General features: G+C 58.9%; 1 protein-coding gene across 1 annotated transcript; it reads left to right on the top strand.

Moving 5' to 3' along the window:
- Positions 1–6,521: 6,521 nt before the first annotated feature.
- PLPP2 (phospholipid phosphatase 2) lies at positions 6,522–14,295 on the top strand. Its single transcript, XM_082836224.1, has 6 exons — positions 6,522–6,617; positions 9,545–9,696; positions 9,879–10,153; positions 13,366–13,423; positions 13,657–13,833; positions 14,086–14,295. The coding sequence occupies exons 1-6, from the start codon at positions 6,566–6,568 to the stop codon at positions 14,173–14,175; spliced, it is 804 nt and encodes a 267-aa protein (XP_082692350.1). The 5' UTR covers positions 6,522–6,565; the 3' UTR covers positions 14,176–14,295.
- The last annotated feature ends 2,374 nt before the right edge of the window (positions 14,296–16,669 follow it).

The following is a 16,669-nucleotide window of genomic DNA, read 5'->3' as shown; positions in this document are numbered from 1 at the left end:
GCGCCCATAAGCCCCCATGTGCAGGTGTGTGTTTGGTGAACACCCGGGAGCTGGACCGCGTGGCGGTTCCCCTGTGCTTTTGTGAGAACCTCCAGGGTGGCTGCCCCTCCGTGCGCCCCTGCCTGAGGCTGCCCAGCCCCGCAGCGCTTGGGGCTGTCGGGACCGTCCCAACAGGCGCTTCCCACGGCCCCCAAAGGCAGGCTCACCCTCCTGAGGCAGGAAGTGAGTCTGCACAGTGTGCTCTTCGCGCTCGTTGGCTGAAAATGTCCGTACCCCTCCTTGGTTTTTCAAGGACTGTTTTTCTTTTTAACTTGGTATAAGATTCTAGGTTTCCTTTTTTTCTTTAGGCATTTTTAAGATGTTCCATTTATTCCTGGGTTCTCTTGTTTCTGACGAGAAATTTGGCATTTTCACTTGTGTTCCCTAAATACGATGTCTTCTTTTTCCTACTGTGATTTTCTCTGTATGTTTGGATGTGTTGCGCCTGGTGTTTCCTACATGGAGCTCCTTGGACCTGAGGGTTGATGCCTTTCATCGCTGGGGGGCTTCCTGGCTGTCATGTGTCAGGTATTTCTGCTGCCCCTTCTGGGCTCTGCTCCTGGGTCCCTGGTTACTCAGCAGTCCCCTGTCGTCGTCTGCGGACTCTGCATGTGTCGTCCTGTCCTCCCTGTGCATCTGGACCCGTCCTTGCTCCCTATCCCTCCTTCCACTGCTCCAGGCTGCCACCTGGCCCGTCCCACTGCATCTGGGACGCCTACGCTGTATATTTTGATTCTAGTATTTGCAGTTGTTTTTTTCTATATTTTTGCTGAAATTCTCCAGTTTTTTTCTTGTACATTCTTTATCCTTTTTATAACAGTTACTTTAAACTTTTGGATAGTTCACCGTCTGGGCTATTCCTGGACACACATCTCTTAACTGTTTTTCCATGCTTATGGGTCCCAGCGTGTCCCATTCTTGTGGTTGTTTTAAAGGAGTCTCTTGCTCAGTGTCGGCTCATATCTTGCCAGTGCCCTGCCCGGCCTCCCTGTGGCCGTGGCTGCTGCTTTGCGGGCCTTCCTGGCCATAACCGCGTTGGTGCCTGTCTGCCTTGGTTTTCAGAATGTTACTGCCTGGCGCGAGGCTACGGGAGTCCCGCTCGTGGCGCCGTCCAGGGCTGCCTGTGGACGGGAGCGTGTTCAGGAGTCGAGCATTGGTGTCACTGCGGTGTTTACTGCTTCTCTTCTTTCTGCTTCCTCTTAACTGTTGTGCCCGGGCACATGGCCCCTTGTGGTGACCAAGGCGGCCACCCTCAGTCTGTGGTCCCTGCAGAAGGTTGGGTGAGCCTTGTTTCTAGGTCTTGTACCCATAACCGCAGTAGTAGCTCTGGCTGGGCAGGAGGGGTCTTCAGATTGGCTGGGCGGGGGCCACCTCCTCCCCTCACGTGGTCGGACAGGCCTCCCAGGGAGGGGCAGGCGTTCCGGGTGGGGCGGAGTGACAGGAGCACCGAGCACATGGGCAGGAAGGGTGGCAGCTGGGCCCACAGGAGTGGCGTCAGCAGTGGGGCCATGGGGCAGTGGAGGGCCAGGCGAAGGAGGCTGTCCCTCTAGGCCCGGGGACTGGAAATCTGCTTGCAAGGTAGCAGGGGCCTCCGAGGCTCCTGAGCTGGTGCAGAGTGACCGTTGCTCCCCTCAGGGGCATTGTCTGCTGACCAGGAACCTTCCGTACTGTTCGTTATCGCTGGACGTCGTGTACAAAGAGGCCCTGAAAGTGGAGCGGGAGGCGATGTGCCGTCCACCTCTGGTTCAGGGGTCTTGGTGGTGAGCCAGGCCCTGCCTGCCTGCAGGTCCACTCGTTGCCATCCCAGACCCGAGGGCAGAGTTGTCAGCTGCACCGCGCCACACCCAGGTCCCCTGTTCTGTCCCCAGTGGTAGGGGACACCTGCACAGCCTCTGGGATGGGCTTCTTACAAAGAGAAGTGTCGTTGTACTTTTACTATTACTGTTTCCCAGGTTGTCCACGGTTTTCTCCACTCTACATAGGGGGGAGTAGAGCTCTTTTGTGACCTACGTTCTAACCATACCGGGTGCTTGGTTTGAGGGGCCTTCCCAGGGGACATGCCAGGATTCCATGGCATGGAATCAGGTGACCCTGATTCCAGCCCCTCTGCTGAAGGAGGCTGGCATGAGCCAGGGCCACACTGGAGGCTGGACCCACAGGCAGCTCCCGGGGTTGGGAGGGGGACGGAGGAGGTGGCCCCAAGCTGACAGTCCTGGGCTGGGGCCTCGGCCTCCCTGGCCCAGGACCCTGGGCTCTGGAGTGGGACTGGGCTGTCCAGACCCGACACCACTGTTTAGCCAATGCTTCTGTCCCCACAGTTCTTGTTTTCTTGGCTTGTGGTTCTGGGATGGGGCTGCCAGATGAAATACTGGGCACCCAGTTAGATTTGAATCCCAGGTAGACAGATATTTCAGTGTAAGTATATCCCATATAACATTTGGGACATACTTACGGTAACAAGTGATGTGTCGCTTCTCTGGGATTCAAGTTTAATGGAGTCCTGTGCGTGTCCTCGTTGAATCTGGCAGCCCTGTTGCTGGGCTGCTGTAAGGATATGGGGCCTGGGCGCCTGGCACAAGGGACGCCCGGTGAATGTCCAGAGGTCGGGGCTGGGCTGTGGCTTTGTCCAGCAGAGGCCGCTCCCGTCCCACCAGTCTGGGGGCTGACTGGAGCCTGTAGTGCCTCCCTATCTCGAGCGTCCAGTGGGTGGGGCTTGGCCCTCCCCCCCGAAGCAGAATTGGAGGGTGGGCAGTGGTGGCTGCAGAGCTGGAGCGTGGAGGCGTCTGCGGGGGTCCGATGCCTGCTCACACAGCCCCCGCCCCCCCGTAGTTGGAGCCGCAGCCCTTGCTCAGAGACTTGGGATCGAGCTCCATGGTGAGCACTTGGGAAGTGAACTCAGCCCCTGCTCCGGTGGGCTGTCCCTACTGGGCGACACACAGGACAGCGGTGGGGTCACGGAAAGGGGGTTCTTGGCCTCTGAGGTTTGGAGGACTCCCTGGCCCTCCTGTGCCGCCCGTGTCGCTTTTCCTCGTCAGTCATGACCAGCCTGAAGGATCCGGGCCCGTGGCTTTGCGGGCAGGGGCGGAGGGTGCGGTGGGAGCTTGACGGCATGCTCGATGGTGTGACCTGCCCTGTCTTCCCTCGTTTCTTGAGAAGCAGGTGGAGACCAGTCTCGTGAAGACGGCTCTGTGACTGTCTCGCACGGCTGTGATCCTGCGAGAGTTCGGGCTCTGGCCCCTGGGCTGCTGGTTGCTCATGGGCTCACCCTCATTCAGAAGCAGTGACTGAGCACCGGGTCTCTGCTGTCCTGCCTCCTGGGGCTCAAGCCTGGGGGTCGGCAGATACAGTCTGAGAGCACAGGAGGGGTGGGGAGGGCACCGTGAGGTCGGGGTGGCCTGCACGAGGGGCAACGTCACTGGGACGGGCTCCCGAATGGGGACTCAGTGCTAAACCGGGAAGGTCACCCTGTCCCCGACTGGAAGGTAGTGCGCCCTTGAGGGGTGGCGCGGTTCTGGGATTCTGGGTGAATTGGCACTGGGTTCTGACGGAAGCCCACCTTAGGTGCCCGCCTCCACCATTTTGTCTAGTGCTTCCTAGCGGGGCAGGCCACTGGTCAAGCACTTCACTATGACCCCAGGGCGGGTGCTGGCCTGTGCCCATCGTGCAGATGGAGAGAGTGAGGCGCCGACTGCCCACTTAGCCTTCCTTGCCTGGACGCGCCCGGCACAGCCACCTGGGGTACAGCCTGGGCTCCAGGACCCTCGGCAGGGAGGGAGGCCCGTGTCAAGGAGCTGACTCCAGGGTGGCCTGAGCCCCACGAGAAGTGCAGAGAGAGGCGAGGCTGCAGGCTGCACTCAGGGGGCACCTACTGTGTGCCAGCACCTTTCTGCCCACGCCCAGCACCTCTTCCTTGAGACAAGCCTGGGCCCCTCAGGTGGGGGGCGGCAGCAGGGCAGCGGTGACCGCCAGGCACAAGGGGAGGCCCGGTCTCCAGGACAGGTGAGGCTCTCGGGCCCCAACTAGGGGCTCGGTTACATCATGCCGCCAAGCCCGGCTCCCCGTGGGGCGGGCGTTGCTGGTCCCGGGGGATTCCCCAGCTAGCCCTAGTTTTAACCCCTCATCCTAATCCTTGCTGCCCTCACCACATTTTGACCTTGATGCCGCCCAGGTATTTTAAGGGCAGGGTGAAACAGGTCAGCGGGGCCGGGGTGGGGGGTGGGGGGGTGGAGGGGGGAGGGTGGCCACATCTGCTCCAGCCGCATGCTCTCCCTTCAGCCACTTGGTCTCCTGGCTCGTCAGGAACAGGCCATGCTCCTTCCCACCCAGTCTCTGCCCGCGGGAGCCTCCCCTGGAGCCTCCCGGGTTCAACCCCCACGGTCTCCACCCAGGCCGGGTCCCACCACACTCCTTTTTGGCTGGCCCCGCCTGGCACGCAGTAGGTACTTAATAAAGAAGCCCACATTTCATTGATGCCAGTATCATGTTGCACCTTCCCTACCTAAACTGAAAGTGTCAAGACTACACAGAGAGGAGTAGTCACCCGACTGCCGCAAGGCTAAAGTGAAGAAAGTGCCATGATAATGACGCCGGCTAACAGTCACGTAACACGTATGCCAGGTACCTTCACACGTATAATTCCGTTGCATGAATGAATGAAGGGATGAATGAATGACAGGGCCCACCCCTCCCTGTGATTGCAGCAGGAGGACCCAGTGGACGGAGCCGGAGCCTTCCCGGGGCGGGGCCACGCTGGCAGGAAGGAGTCCAGGGCTGCTGGATCCCCCTGAGCCTGAAACTGGTCCCTGGCGACAGCCCCACCCCTGCTCAGACAGAGAAAAATCTTCCGGGCAAGTAATCTGATTCTTCTGGACGCCTTGGGAGAAGTCTGGGGGTGAGGGAGGAAGCTGCAGTTTTAGGATGTGCCTTCCCAACTCCTCAGGGTGTGCGGCTGGAAAGGGGGGGTTGCTGGGATGTGCTTCCCGCACTGTCTCCGCCATGCCGCAGGCGGGAGATCCAGGTCCATCAGCTTCCATGCAGAACCTTGTTATGTCCTGGGGGTGGGCTGAGTTATTTTGAGTGTGTGTGTGGGGGCGGGGGGCGGTGTCTGATGGCCTGCTTAGGGAAAGTTGTTCTGGGGTTCAGGGGCCTCGGCCCAGAGACACCCCCCTCAACCCCACAGTCTGGCCAATGGTGGAGGAGCCACAGATCAGCTGTGCCTTGTCGCCCCCCCCCCCCCCACAATACCTTGGCTATCTCCCAACCCTCACTCCCCACGGTGCAGGCGTCTGTTCATCCTCCCAGGAAGCAGGGTCAGGGACTCTGAGTTCACGTCTCAGCTGCTTGACCTTGGGCCATGGGAAGCGGCTTCCTGCATCTCTAAAATAAAGCCGGGAAACATCTTTCTGTTTTAAGATTGTTGGAGGGGGTGGGCCGGTGAACGTGGTTTGGGGGTGGGGCTGGGGCCAGGCTGCTTGGGCTCAAACCCCAGCCAGCCCTGCCTCTTGCCACTGTGTGACCTTGAGGGAGTGGCAGAACCTCCCTTGTGTCTCACCAGGTCCAGGCAGGGCTCTCCAGGAGGTGGTGACACGCCCCGAGGCCTCTCATTTGGTTCCAGCCCCAAGGATCCCGTGTGTGTGTGTGGACCTCCCGCGCCTCCCAGCTCAGGGCTGCCTCGGGACCGGGTGGGCGTGCAGGGCACAGACCCTAACCCTACCCTTCCAGCGTGCGGGCAAGTCCCTACCGCCCGCACGATTTGCTCCCTGTGAAAGGGGGTAGGAAGTGTGCCACCCAGGAGAAGGGCCTGGCACAAGCAGGGTGGGCGTTGAGGAACTTTCTTAATGCCAGGGATGGAAGGGCTGCAAGGGTTTCAAGCATCAGGAGGAAAGAAAAAAACCCCTGCAGTTATGCCGCGACACCCCCATCTATTTGTAGGCACTTCCTGATTCAGACGTATTCAGACAGGCACACAGGAGCTCAGTGCCCCAAAGACGAAACCGAGGCGCAGCCTGCGGGTGCCCGAGCTCCGTCCTCCTCCACACCCCTTCCTGCTGGCCTCTCCGTTCACCCCTCACTCATTCCTTCGTTTGTTCGTTCCTTCTCCGGACCCCCGACTCAGCCGACCCACTCCGTGGGTGATCGGGGCGTGCGGCCGGACGCGGACGCTCTGGGGTGACACCGGACTAGCCGTCCCTGAGCCTCAGCCTCCCGGCGGGGGGCGGGGGAAATGCTGGGCACCGACGACCCCCCTCCCCCAGCTCGGAGACCCGCGGCCCCTCCTGCCGCGGGTCTCGTACCGACACTGTTCCCCTGCCATCCCCGCGCGCTCCCCACGCCCCTCCTCCCCGCGCGCCTCGGGCGGGGCGGAGGCAGAGTCCGCCCCCTCCCCTCGGAGGCTCCGCCCCTCCCTCCGCTCCCCTGCCCTGCCCGCCCCTCCCGGGTTGGGCCAGGCTCCCCGGCCATGTGACCCCGCGGCCCGTCTGGGACGCGACGGGACGCGCTGGGACGGGCGCCGGGGGTCGTGGGCAGCATGGAGCGGAGGTGGGTCTTCGTGCTGCTCGACGTGCTGTGCGTGCTGGTCGGTAAGAGCCGCGGGGACCCGGGTGTGTGTGTGAGGACCCTTTCCCAGGCGGGCCCATCCCCGGTCCCCGCAAAGTTTTGTAGGACGGGCTGGGGGCTGCAGCGGCCCTATCTCTCGGAGGCCCCCTGGAGGTGGGGGGAGCCGGGGGAGGACCCTCGGGCAGTGGATCGAGCAACGCGCCCCCGCCCCGCGTGCCCCGGCGCCCGCGCGCGCCCTCTCAGGCCTCAGTTTCCCCCGCGCATCCTCGGTCGGAGGGGGTCGGTGTCCCCCGCCCGCGGCAGCAGGAAGTCGCTGCCGGGGGCCCCCCATGCCTCCCCTCCCGCCCTGCCCGGCCCGGCCCGGGCGGTGATTCACGCGGGCGTCGGCTGGGCTCGGGCGAGCCGGGAGGGGGGCGCGGCCGCGGGTCGCCCCGGGAGGCCCTCCACCCCGCACCTTGGGTCGGCTGGTCCAGTGGGGTCTGGGAGGGCGGAGCCCTGGCCGGGGGCGCACGGGCAGTGGTGGGATTCGAACCCGCGCCCCGTCGCCCTCCTCGCTCGGGCCCAGGAGAGCCGGGAGAAGGACTGGGCCGCAGGCTGTTGTGGAACTGGAGGCCTCGGGGTGGCGCGGGCCAAACCTGTCGGGCGGGTTTGCGGGCCAAGCTGGGGGCAGAGGCCCCCTCGCCGCCCCTCCTCCAGGGTCCCGGAAACAAAGGCTGTGTGTTTGCTCCGGGGCTGTGCGGACAATGGCCCCGGAATTCTAACCCCCGCGCAGGGAGGGGCCCCTCCAGCCTAAACTGCCCTACCCCCAGTCAGGCTGCTGCTCCTCCGCTGGGGACCGAGGGGTCTGCCCTGACTGCAGGCAGAGGCCAGGCTCTCCTCCCATGTCCTAGAAGAGACCCTTTTGGGATGCGCCAGGTGGCAACTGGAGGTCCCCGGGGGCCGTCTGCCAACCCTGGGCATCGTTTCCTGAGCACTTATTTATTTAAACATTTGTGTGGCACTGACTATGTCAGGCACTAAGCAGCCTGCAATTAATTAAACCTTTTTCTCCAATCAGCCTATAAGGGAGTGCTGTTGTGCTCCCCAGTTTCCACCCAGAGATGTTCAGGTGCCCGCTGGAGGTCACACAGCAGCGGGGGAGGGGGGTTGGGTGCAGCTGCCATGTGCCAGGTGCTGGGGGCCCGGGCAGAGCCAGCTCCCAGCCTAGAAGCTTCAGGACACAAAACAGTTCAGTCTTAGATGGTGACAAGGGCCCTGGGGAAAACACCAGGGGTTGACACCAGGGCAGGGAGGCTCTGGTGGTGTCTGTTGTGGGGACATCTGAGCTGGTGCGGCCCAGGCAGAGGGAGGCTCCATTCCTGTGCTCTGAGCTCTGTGACCTGAATCCCGGGAGAGCCCAGCTCCAGTTCTGATCGGGGGTGCCCGAATCTCCAGCGGGGAGGGCTGGGGCTTGGGGACAGGAGTTGGGGGGCTGACTCGATGCCCGGGCCCCCATGGGAGCCCCTGCTCTGCCCAGGCCGTGGGGTTTCTCGGCCTCTCCTCCTAGGCCTCTACCCTGGCCAGAGAGGTCTTTTGGAAACATTCTCCCTCCCTCTGCTGCAGCCCTCCTGAGACCCCCGCCCCGGCCGCAGAGCCCCTCTCCCCAGCGCTCTGCTCTCCAGGCTCAGGCCCATCTCCGGCCTTGGCACTGGCCACCCCTCTGGGGGGTGTTCTTCCCCAGGTCTCCCCTGTACTTCTTCCTTTAAGGCACCTTCCCTGTGTGGCCTCTGCGACACCCTACTGAAGGCCGCAGCCACCTCCCCGATTCCGGTCATCGTGTGCGTATTATTTTTATTCCCAGTTGCTCTCAGCTCCATGAGGCAGATCTCTGTGTTCTTCACCGAGTCTTTCCCTGTATCAGCACCATCACACGGTGGTCCCGGAGGCCCTTGAATTTGGCCTTTGCAAGGAGGAGTTGGCCCTGCCCTCCCCCTGCTCTGGTCGTCAGGCCCCAGCAGAGCCACACCCTTTTCCACGTGTCACCTGCCCTGCCAAGGCCAAAGGGCACCCTGCCTGGGTTTGTCTCGGTGCACCCACCCTGGGGAGCAGGGAGCCCTGTGCCCCAGCCGCCCTTGGTCACCCCTGGCTGGCGGGGCCTCTGGACTCCGGGGCTGCGACCGTGCCAGGCAGGGCCCGGTCATGACTTGTGACTCCTGAAAGCACCTTTGGATTGAGCTCCCGGGGCCTGGGCCGGGCCTGTCGGGTCACCGTGTGGCCGGCTCAGGGACAACACGTGGATGAGGTGTGTTCCTGATCTCTCTGGCCGGCCCTAGAACAAGGAGCAGAGTGTCCTCCTTTTAACAGATGCCTGTTAAACACTGGCCTCGGCCAGGCCCCAGTAGGCTCCAGGGACTCAGCCTTGACCACGACAGGCACGGCCCCCACCCGAGGTGCTCACAGAGCGCTGTGCGTAGCCGGGGGAATCATTCGAGTATCACACGGTGATTGCACAGTTGCACACAGGCAAGAACCATGAAGAACGGAAGCTTCCTGCCGTGAGAGGGCTCCCAGGAGCACGGAAGGGAGTTCGAGATGTTCTGGGCCACGAGAAGGATGTGAGCAGAGGCCCTGGTGGCTGCCTGCTGGCTTCGTGCAAAGGGCAGAGAGGAGGCTGGAGGGAAGCGAGGCGGGGAGAGGGTGGGCGACGTTGTGGGGGTGGACACTGGGCCTGGGCAGGACGTTGGTGTTTATCTGATGATGACGGGGAACCACAAGGGGGTTTAATGGGGGCAGTGACCTCCCATTTGCTGTGAGAAAAGCTCCTCCTAGCTCTCGGGTGGGCTCGGAGGTGAGGAGACCCGGAGGGAGGCTGAGGCAGGCGTCCAAGCGCTCGGTGCCGGCGCAGGCTCGTCCGTGCGGCCCTGGGGCTCAGAGAACCTCGTGGCTACCGGCCTCCTCTCCCCAACCCCAGCCTCTCTGCCTTCCGCCATCCTGACGCTCGTGAACGCCCCGTACAAGCGAGGCTTCTACTGCGGAGATGACTCCATCCGGTACCCCTACCGTCCAGACACCATCACCCACGGGCTCATGGCCGGGGTCATCATCACCACCACCGTCATACTTGTAAGGCAGGAGGGGTGTGGAGGGCGGAGGGCTGGGGCGTTAGCAGGTCGAGTCCTGCCCGGGGTGGTGTCTGCGGGGAAGAGGGCCCCCTTGGAGTTCCCAGTCCCCCAGTGACCGTAGGGAGGCTGCGCACCCTGACCCCTTTCTTCAGCGGCCCTGAAGTCCCCAGCTGTTCCCCGCAGGTGTCGGCCGGGGAGGCCTACCTGGTGTACACAGACCGCCTCTACTCCCGCTCCGACTTCAACAACTACCTGGCCGCCCTCTACAAGGTGTTGGGGGCGTTCCTGTTCGGGGCTGCAGTGAGCCAGTCGCTGACAGACCTGGCCAAGTACATGACCGGCCGGCTGCGGCCCAACTTCCTGGCCGTGTGTGACCCTGACTGGAGCCGTGTCAACTGCTCCGTGTATGTGCAGGTGGAGGTGTGCAGGGGAAGGCCTGCTGACGTCACCGAGTCCAGGTAGGTGCTGCGGGGGGCCCGGGCCGCAGACACCCTACCCGGGGAGGAGAGTGGGGGCCGGAGAAGGGCCCTTGGGAGCTGGATATTGAGGGATGAGTTGTCAGGTATAGAAGGTACAGGGGCTCCACGCTGGGCAGAGAACAGGCAGGAGCAAGGCCTGCAGGTGCCCGTGGGCCTGTGTCCTGCAGGCAGGGAGGTGAGGTGGCGCCAGGCGTGTCGGGCCCTGGAGCAGAGCAGGAGGTTTCAGGAGGAGTGACCCACCTCCCCTAAACTTCAGGCCCCATCCTCACGCTGCTGCTCTGTGCTCTCACCGTCTCTACTGGTAAACTTTTCATTTAATTGATGTCCTTACTTTCCTTCTTTAAAAATTAGATAAAAATTCACAAAGTATAAAATGCACCCATTTAACCATCTTAAGCTTCTGTCAGTTTTTGCCTCCTGTATTTTGGGCTCTGTTGTTAGGTGCTTATATCTTTGTAATTGTTATTTTTATACCTTCTTCATGGATGGATCCTTTTCCCGCTCTATAATGCTCTTTGTCTTGTTGTTTGTTTTGTGTATATTGTATCTTTTTTGTTTGTATTTCAGTTTCTCCATTACTGCCTTTTCTGTTAATAGGTATTTACTCTGCAAAAAATTTGCAACTATATAGTTCCACACCCCCCCGCCCCCTTACGAGGTTATTGTCACAAATTATATCTTTATACATTGTGTGCTCATCAACATAGATTTATAATTACTGTTTTTAAAAAATTGAGCTATATTTGCCATATAACGTTATGTTAGTTTCAGGTGTACAGCATAATGATGAGATGTTTGTATTTATTGTGGAATGATCCAGTAAGTTTAGTTATGTGCAGTTGTTTTTTCTTTTTTTAATCACGTAGGGAAAAGCAGGGCTATAAACCAAAATACATTAACACTGCTGTTTATGTTTTGTATTTACTTTTACTGGTGACTTTTACGGGCTTTTTTGTGGATTTGAGTTACTGTCTAGTATCCTTCATTCCTCCATGAAAGACTCCCTTTAGTATTTCTTGTAGCGCTTGTAGGTGTATGAGCTATGAAGTTTCTTGGTTCTTGTTGATCTGGGAATGTCTAAATTTCTCCTTTATTTTTACAGGATCATTTTGCCAGATGTAGAATTCGTGATTCACAGGCGTTTTTTTTCCTTTCAGTACTTTTGAGTATGTCATCCTTCTGGCCTCCATGGTTTCTGATAAGAAATGAGCTACTAATCTTACTGAGGATTCCTCGTACACAATGAATGCCTTCTCTTGGCTGCTTTCAAGATTTTCTCCTTGACTGTCTTTTGGTGGCCTGATTATACTGTGTCTCTTTGTGGCTCTCTTTGAGTTCATCCTCTTTGAAGTTCATTGGGCTTTTTGGATGTGTAGAGTGATGTTTTTCATTTGATGAAAATGTTCTTCAAGTATTCTTCCTGCCGCTTTCTCTCTTCTCCTTTGGAGACGCTTATATGTATATATGTTGGTACATTTGATGGTGTCCCGCAAGGCTCTGCGGTTCATTCATTCTTCTTTTTTGTTCCTTAGACCGAAAGTCTCGATTGGCCTGTCCCCACACACGTTTCTGCCTGCTCAGATCTGCTTTCGAGCCCGTCGGGTGATTTATTTCAGATACTATAGTTTTGAACTCCACAATTTCTATTTGTTTCCTTTTTATAACTTCTGTTTCTTTTTGGTGTTCTCTATTAGGTGAGACATCATTCTCACAGTCCCTTTAGCTCTCTGAACATATTTTAAATGGCAGATTAAAAGTCTTTATCTAGTGAGTCTAACATCTGGGCTTCCTCAGGGACAGCTTCTAGTAATAGATTTTTTTCCCCCTAGGTACTTCCCGCATTTTTTCATGCATGCCTTATAATTTTGTTGTTGTTGTTGAAAACCGGGCATTTTCAATGTTATAATGTAGCAACTCTGGAAATCAGATTCTACTCTCCCCAGGGCTTGTTTTCGCTGTTTGTTGTAGTTGTTGGTTGTTTGCTTAGTGAGTGTTGTGAACTAACTTTGTAGAGTCGGAGTGGCCGTGAAGTTCTGCTGTTAGCTGAGTGATCAGCTAACGATTGGACAGATATGTCCTTAAATACCTGGAACCGGGGGAAAAAAAAATTCCATTTTACAGACGGGCTTTGTGTGCTATGTTGGGGCATGTCAGCTGACAACTCTGCCTTAACCTTTACTTACTTCTTGCTTGGTCAACCCGAGGTGAGAGCTTAGGGCCTTCTCAGGTCTTTCCTGAGCCCTGAGGCCCAGCCCTGGCCTCTGGAATCCCAGCCCTTATTCTCCAGAGCTTCTCATTCCCTGGCCTTTCCTCCCAAGCTTTTTGGTGAGTCTGTCTGCTGCAACTGCTATCCGTTGCCCCAGGCAGTGGTGACCATTACATTTGCTGTAAATATTTACGACCAGTGATCCAGGGAGCCATCAGACAGGACCGAACTATCTCAGTTCTTTGTAAGTGAGCTCTGTTCTCCCTCCACGGCCACCACCAATCTGATTCTTACCTACCGTTGTTGTCAGTTTTTTAGTTGCTTTTACGGGGTGGGGGGATGGACCTTTGGAGTGTCTTAATCTGCCATCTTTTCTCTTGTCGGTTGATGTCCTTTGTTAAAACTTGAAATTATATAAAAAGAAAATGTGGGGCTTCCGTGGTGGCGCAGTGGTTGAGAGTCTGCCTGCCGCTGCAGGGGACACGGGTTCGTGCCCCGGTCCGCGAAGATCCCACGTGCTGCGGAGCGGCTGGGCCTGTGAGCCATGGCCGCTGAGCCTGCGCGTCCGGAGCCTGTGCTGCGCAACGGGAGGGACCACAACAGTGAGAGGCCCGCGTGCTGCAAAAAAAAAAAAAAAAAAAAAAGGAAATGTGAGCCTCGTATCAGTGACCACAGGTTGAAAATGGTCTTGAAAAGAAACACAGTGAAAGTGAAGCTGCTGGCTAGACACAGTTGTCTGACCTCAGTTCCGTGTTCAGGGCCTGCAGCATCTTTGTGGTGAGGCCTTAAAGACCGCGAGACCCTATCGCATTGTCAGAGAAATGGAAAGGGAAGAACTGATGGTGTCCAACAGTGGCCGTGTTTCTACCTGAAATCTTCCCAGACTCTGGGAGGCATGGCAGGATGGGACCGGGGCCGGGGGTGTTTGAAGGCAGAGGTGCTGAGTGTGGGCCCTCCTGAAACCTGCCGCACTCTCTTTTCTCAGATTATCCTTCTACTCTGGACACTCCTCCTTCGGAATGTACTGCATGATGTTCTTGGCGGTGAGTTTGTTTCTCTGTGACTCGCTTGTTGTGGAGCGGTGGCCTAGGCCCTTCCCTGGGCCTCAGTAAAGCGGGGTGGGTGGAGGTGGTGATGGATGGGCTCTGGCTTGTTGATAAAAACTGGAGGCCCTGGGCCTACAGGTTCCAGGCTCCTGGCCTCAGTGTCACCGTCTGTGCGTCCGGCGGGGGTGGGCGGGCAGGCTCCCATGCTGACGGCTGCTCTTGGCCCCCAGCTCTACGTGCAGGCCCGGCTGTGCTGGAAGTGGGCACGGCTGCTGCGGCCCACCGTGCAGTTTTTCCTGGTGGCCTTTGCCCTTTACGTGGGCTACACCCGTGTGTCTGACTACAAACACCACTGGAGTGATGTTCTCGTTGGCCTCCTGCAGGGGGCGCTGGTGGCCGGCCTCACTGTGAGCTCCCGGGCCCCGACCCCCTGCCCTGACCAGAGACCCCCCTCTGGGGCCCTGCTGCCCTCTCTCTGCCTCTCCAGGACCCTAGCCCTCTCCTCCCATCTTTCCCCTAAGATCCCCCCCTCTGCTGTCCTCATTGACCCCGCCACGGTGCCCCTCAGCTCCTGGGCTCTACTGCCCCTCCCTGCCCTGTGCTGCCCCATCCCGTCCTGCCCCCGCCCAGTCAGCTCCTGCCTTCCTCTCCTCTGCTAGGTCCGCTACGTCTCCGACTTCTTCAAAGCCCGGCCCCCGCGGCACTGCCTGGAGGATGAAGAGGTAGAGCGGACACCCAGCCATCACTGACACTGGCCCTGGGCGAGGCTGGCTGCAGCCTCTGCGGGTCCCCTCCTGCTGGGGCTCGGGCTGTGGGCAGCGAGCGTGTCCATGGTCCTGGCAGGTCCCTAAGCCAGGATGGCTGGATCCTGGCGTGGGTTCCGCTAACCCCACCTCCATGCACTGGGCTAGGGGTACCTGGGGCAGCCCTAGCGTGTGGAGGGGGACTCGTCCTCAGAATCCCTGTCTTTTGTTGGCTTAGGGAAGGGACTGAGAGATCCCAGTTGGTGCCGGTTTTGTAAAATGTGACCTCTATTTGGATTTTTAGTAAAATAGGGCGTTTGCTTGACAGATGTTATCAGCACCTCTTCCTTATGGCCGTTCTGAGGACTCTGTTCCTACAGCAGAGGGGGAGACCCTCTCTGGTTGGGGGCTCAGCGGAGCGAACCAGCCATGCCTGCGTTGCTGCTCTGGTCACGTGGGCAGGTGGGGTGCGGGAGAAAGGCCGAGTGCCCGTTCCACTCTCCTGGGGCGCTAAGGTTGGGGGTCAGGTGGACCTGCACAAGCAGTCGGGGTGTCACCCTGCAGAGAGAGCCCTGAACAAGAGACACCTGCCGTTGTTTGTTCCCCGGGGCCGGGGAGGCTAGCAGAGACCCGAGTCCACGTCGCGTGGAGAGGTGTATTTACAGCTCTTCCCTCCTCCCAGTAAGGAGGCCTCTGCCGGGGGCCCCTGTGCAGGCCCCCAAATGTAAGGGCTTGGGAAGAAGTTCAGATGTGGTTAAGACCATGGCCACGGGAGCCTGGGTCCTCCTCAGCACCCCCAGAGACTGACTGTGTGCAGGGCTGTGCTCAGGTCCGCTGAGAGGGCAGCTCCCGTGGGCTCTGCCGGGTGGAGCCTTGCAGTGGTTGGTGTTGAGTTTGAAAGATCACACATGGGGTTTGGGCCTGGAGCGGGCTCCCTATGCCCTTTTGCTGGGGGATATACCACCCCCGCCCCGGCCCGGGCCTCAGAGTCCCTCCCCTTCGAATGACCGGGACCTCTGCCCTCGGATCGTCCCGTCTCAGTAGTGCCCACCTGCGTCTGTCCACTCCCTGTGTCCCTGGAGGACTCACCGAAGCTGAAACTCCCCCAGTCCTGACCCCTTCCCTCTGGTCACATGGACCCCTGTGCACATGGGGCTTCAGAAACGGGCCCCCATGACTTCTGCCCTGGAATGGGAACCGCTTACTCACCATCCACAGAAGTGAATGTCAGGCAAGCGGCATAGATCAGGCCATAAACAAACCTCAAAGAGGGAAAATAGGTTCAAAACCTTAGCGTGGGGAAGACTTTTGTAACTGGGAAAAATAGAGAACGGGAAGTAGAGGGAAGCTGGGGCCCAGGCCGGGGCGGGGGGTGGTCAAGAGGTGGAACAGACGATGGGGGATAGACTCCATGTGCCAGGAAGGTGTCCAAGGTGACTGAAGCTTCTGGACCTGATCACTGATGGGCCGGGGTCCCTGAAGCTTGCAGAACACACAGAGCTTACCTGCTCAACCAGAGCGTAAGTAGGAAGTTTAATCTTTCGTCAAATATCTGGGCAAAATGGGTGATTTAGTTTTAAGAGTCTGTTTTTGTTTTACCTGCACCCAGAACCTGTCTTATTCTGTATCCATTTCAGGGTGTTCCCGTCTGGTCTTAGCAGTGCCTGGGGGCCGAGATGCAGCCTTAGCAGCCTGCACTGGAGGCCAAGATGGAGAAGATGAAGATCTTCACGGCCACCATGGCCTTGCCCTCAGCCTGTGGTAGATGGGGAGGGAGGTGGCCCACACACTGCACGTCAGCAGGACGCTGAAGGTCAGGAACTTGGCTTCCTTGAAGGTACTGGGCAGGTTCCGGGCCAGGAAAGCCCTGGTGAAGCTCCCAGGGCTAGGAGCCCAGGTATCCCAGGGCACAGTAGAAGACAGGGACCAAGCCCCGGTTGCAGGCGAGGAGGACACATCTAGGCTTGGAGTGCGTGTCTGTGTCAGTGAAGAGAGGAGAGGTTCCCAGGCAGATTCCACAGAGAGTCGGGTGGATTGGGGAGTGGATGAAGGTGAAGTCGGGTGCCCCTGACACCAAGCAACTTTCCTCCCAGGAGCAGTGATCCTGAAAGTCAAGACCACACAGAGGGTTTGGGCCCAAACAGTGGAAACAGCGCAGTAAACGCCGTGCCAGATGTGGTTGCTGGAGGGCGCAGGTGGCTGTGCTGGGACGGCCCATGAGAGGTGAGCAGCACAGAAAGCCCGGGCACAGGGAGATTAGGAGGACGCAGCTGAGAGTCTCGCTCTTGGCCTCGACTGTGGGCGAGTCTCGGGCTTAACGAAGACCCCAAGGACCACAGCTGTGAGAGCGGTGGAGGAGAGAGCCGCCCCCAAAGGGTCCTCAGAAGCCGGGCAGGTCACAGCCGTTGGGGGGTGGGGGGGCAGCGTGCTCTCTTACTGTTTGAGTATAGGATGCTGCACACACTGGTTTGCATCTGACAAGAAGAGCAGAGATGCAGTG

The sequence above is a fragment of the Leucopleurus acutus genome, assembly GCF_964270905.1.
Source record: "Leucopleurus acutus genome assembly, chromosome: 3".
Taxonomy (NCBI): Eukaryota; Metazoa; Chordata; class Mammalia; order Artiodactyla; family Delphinidae; genus Leucopleurus; species Leucopleurus acutus.
The sequence above is the reverse complement of the archived record's forward strand: the minus strand, read 5'-3'. Positions and strand labels throughout refer to the sequence as shown.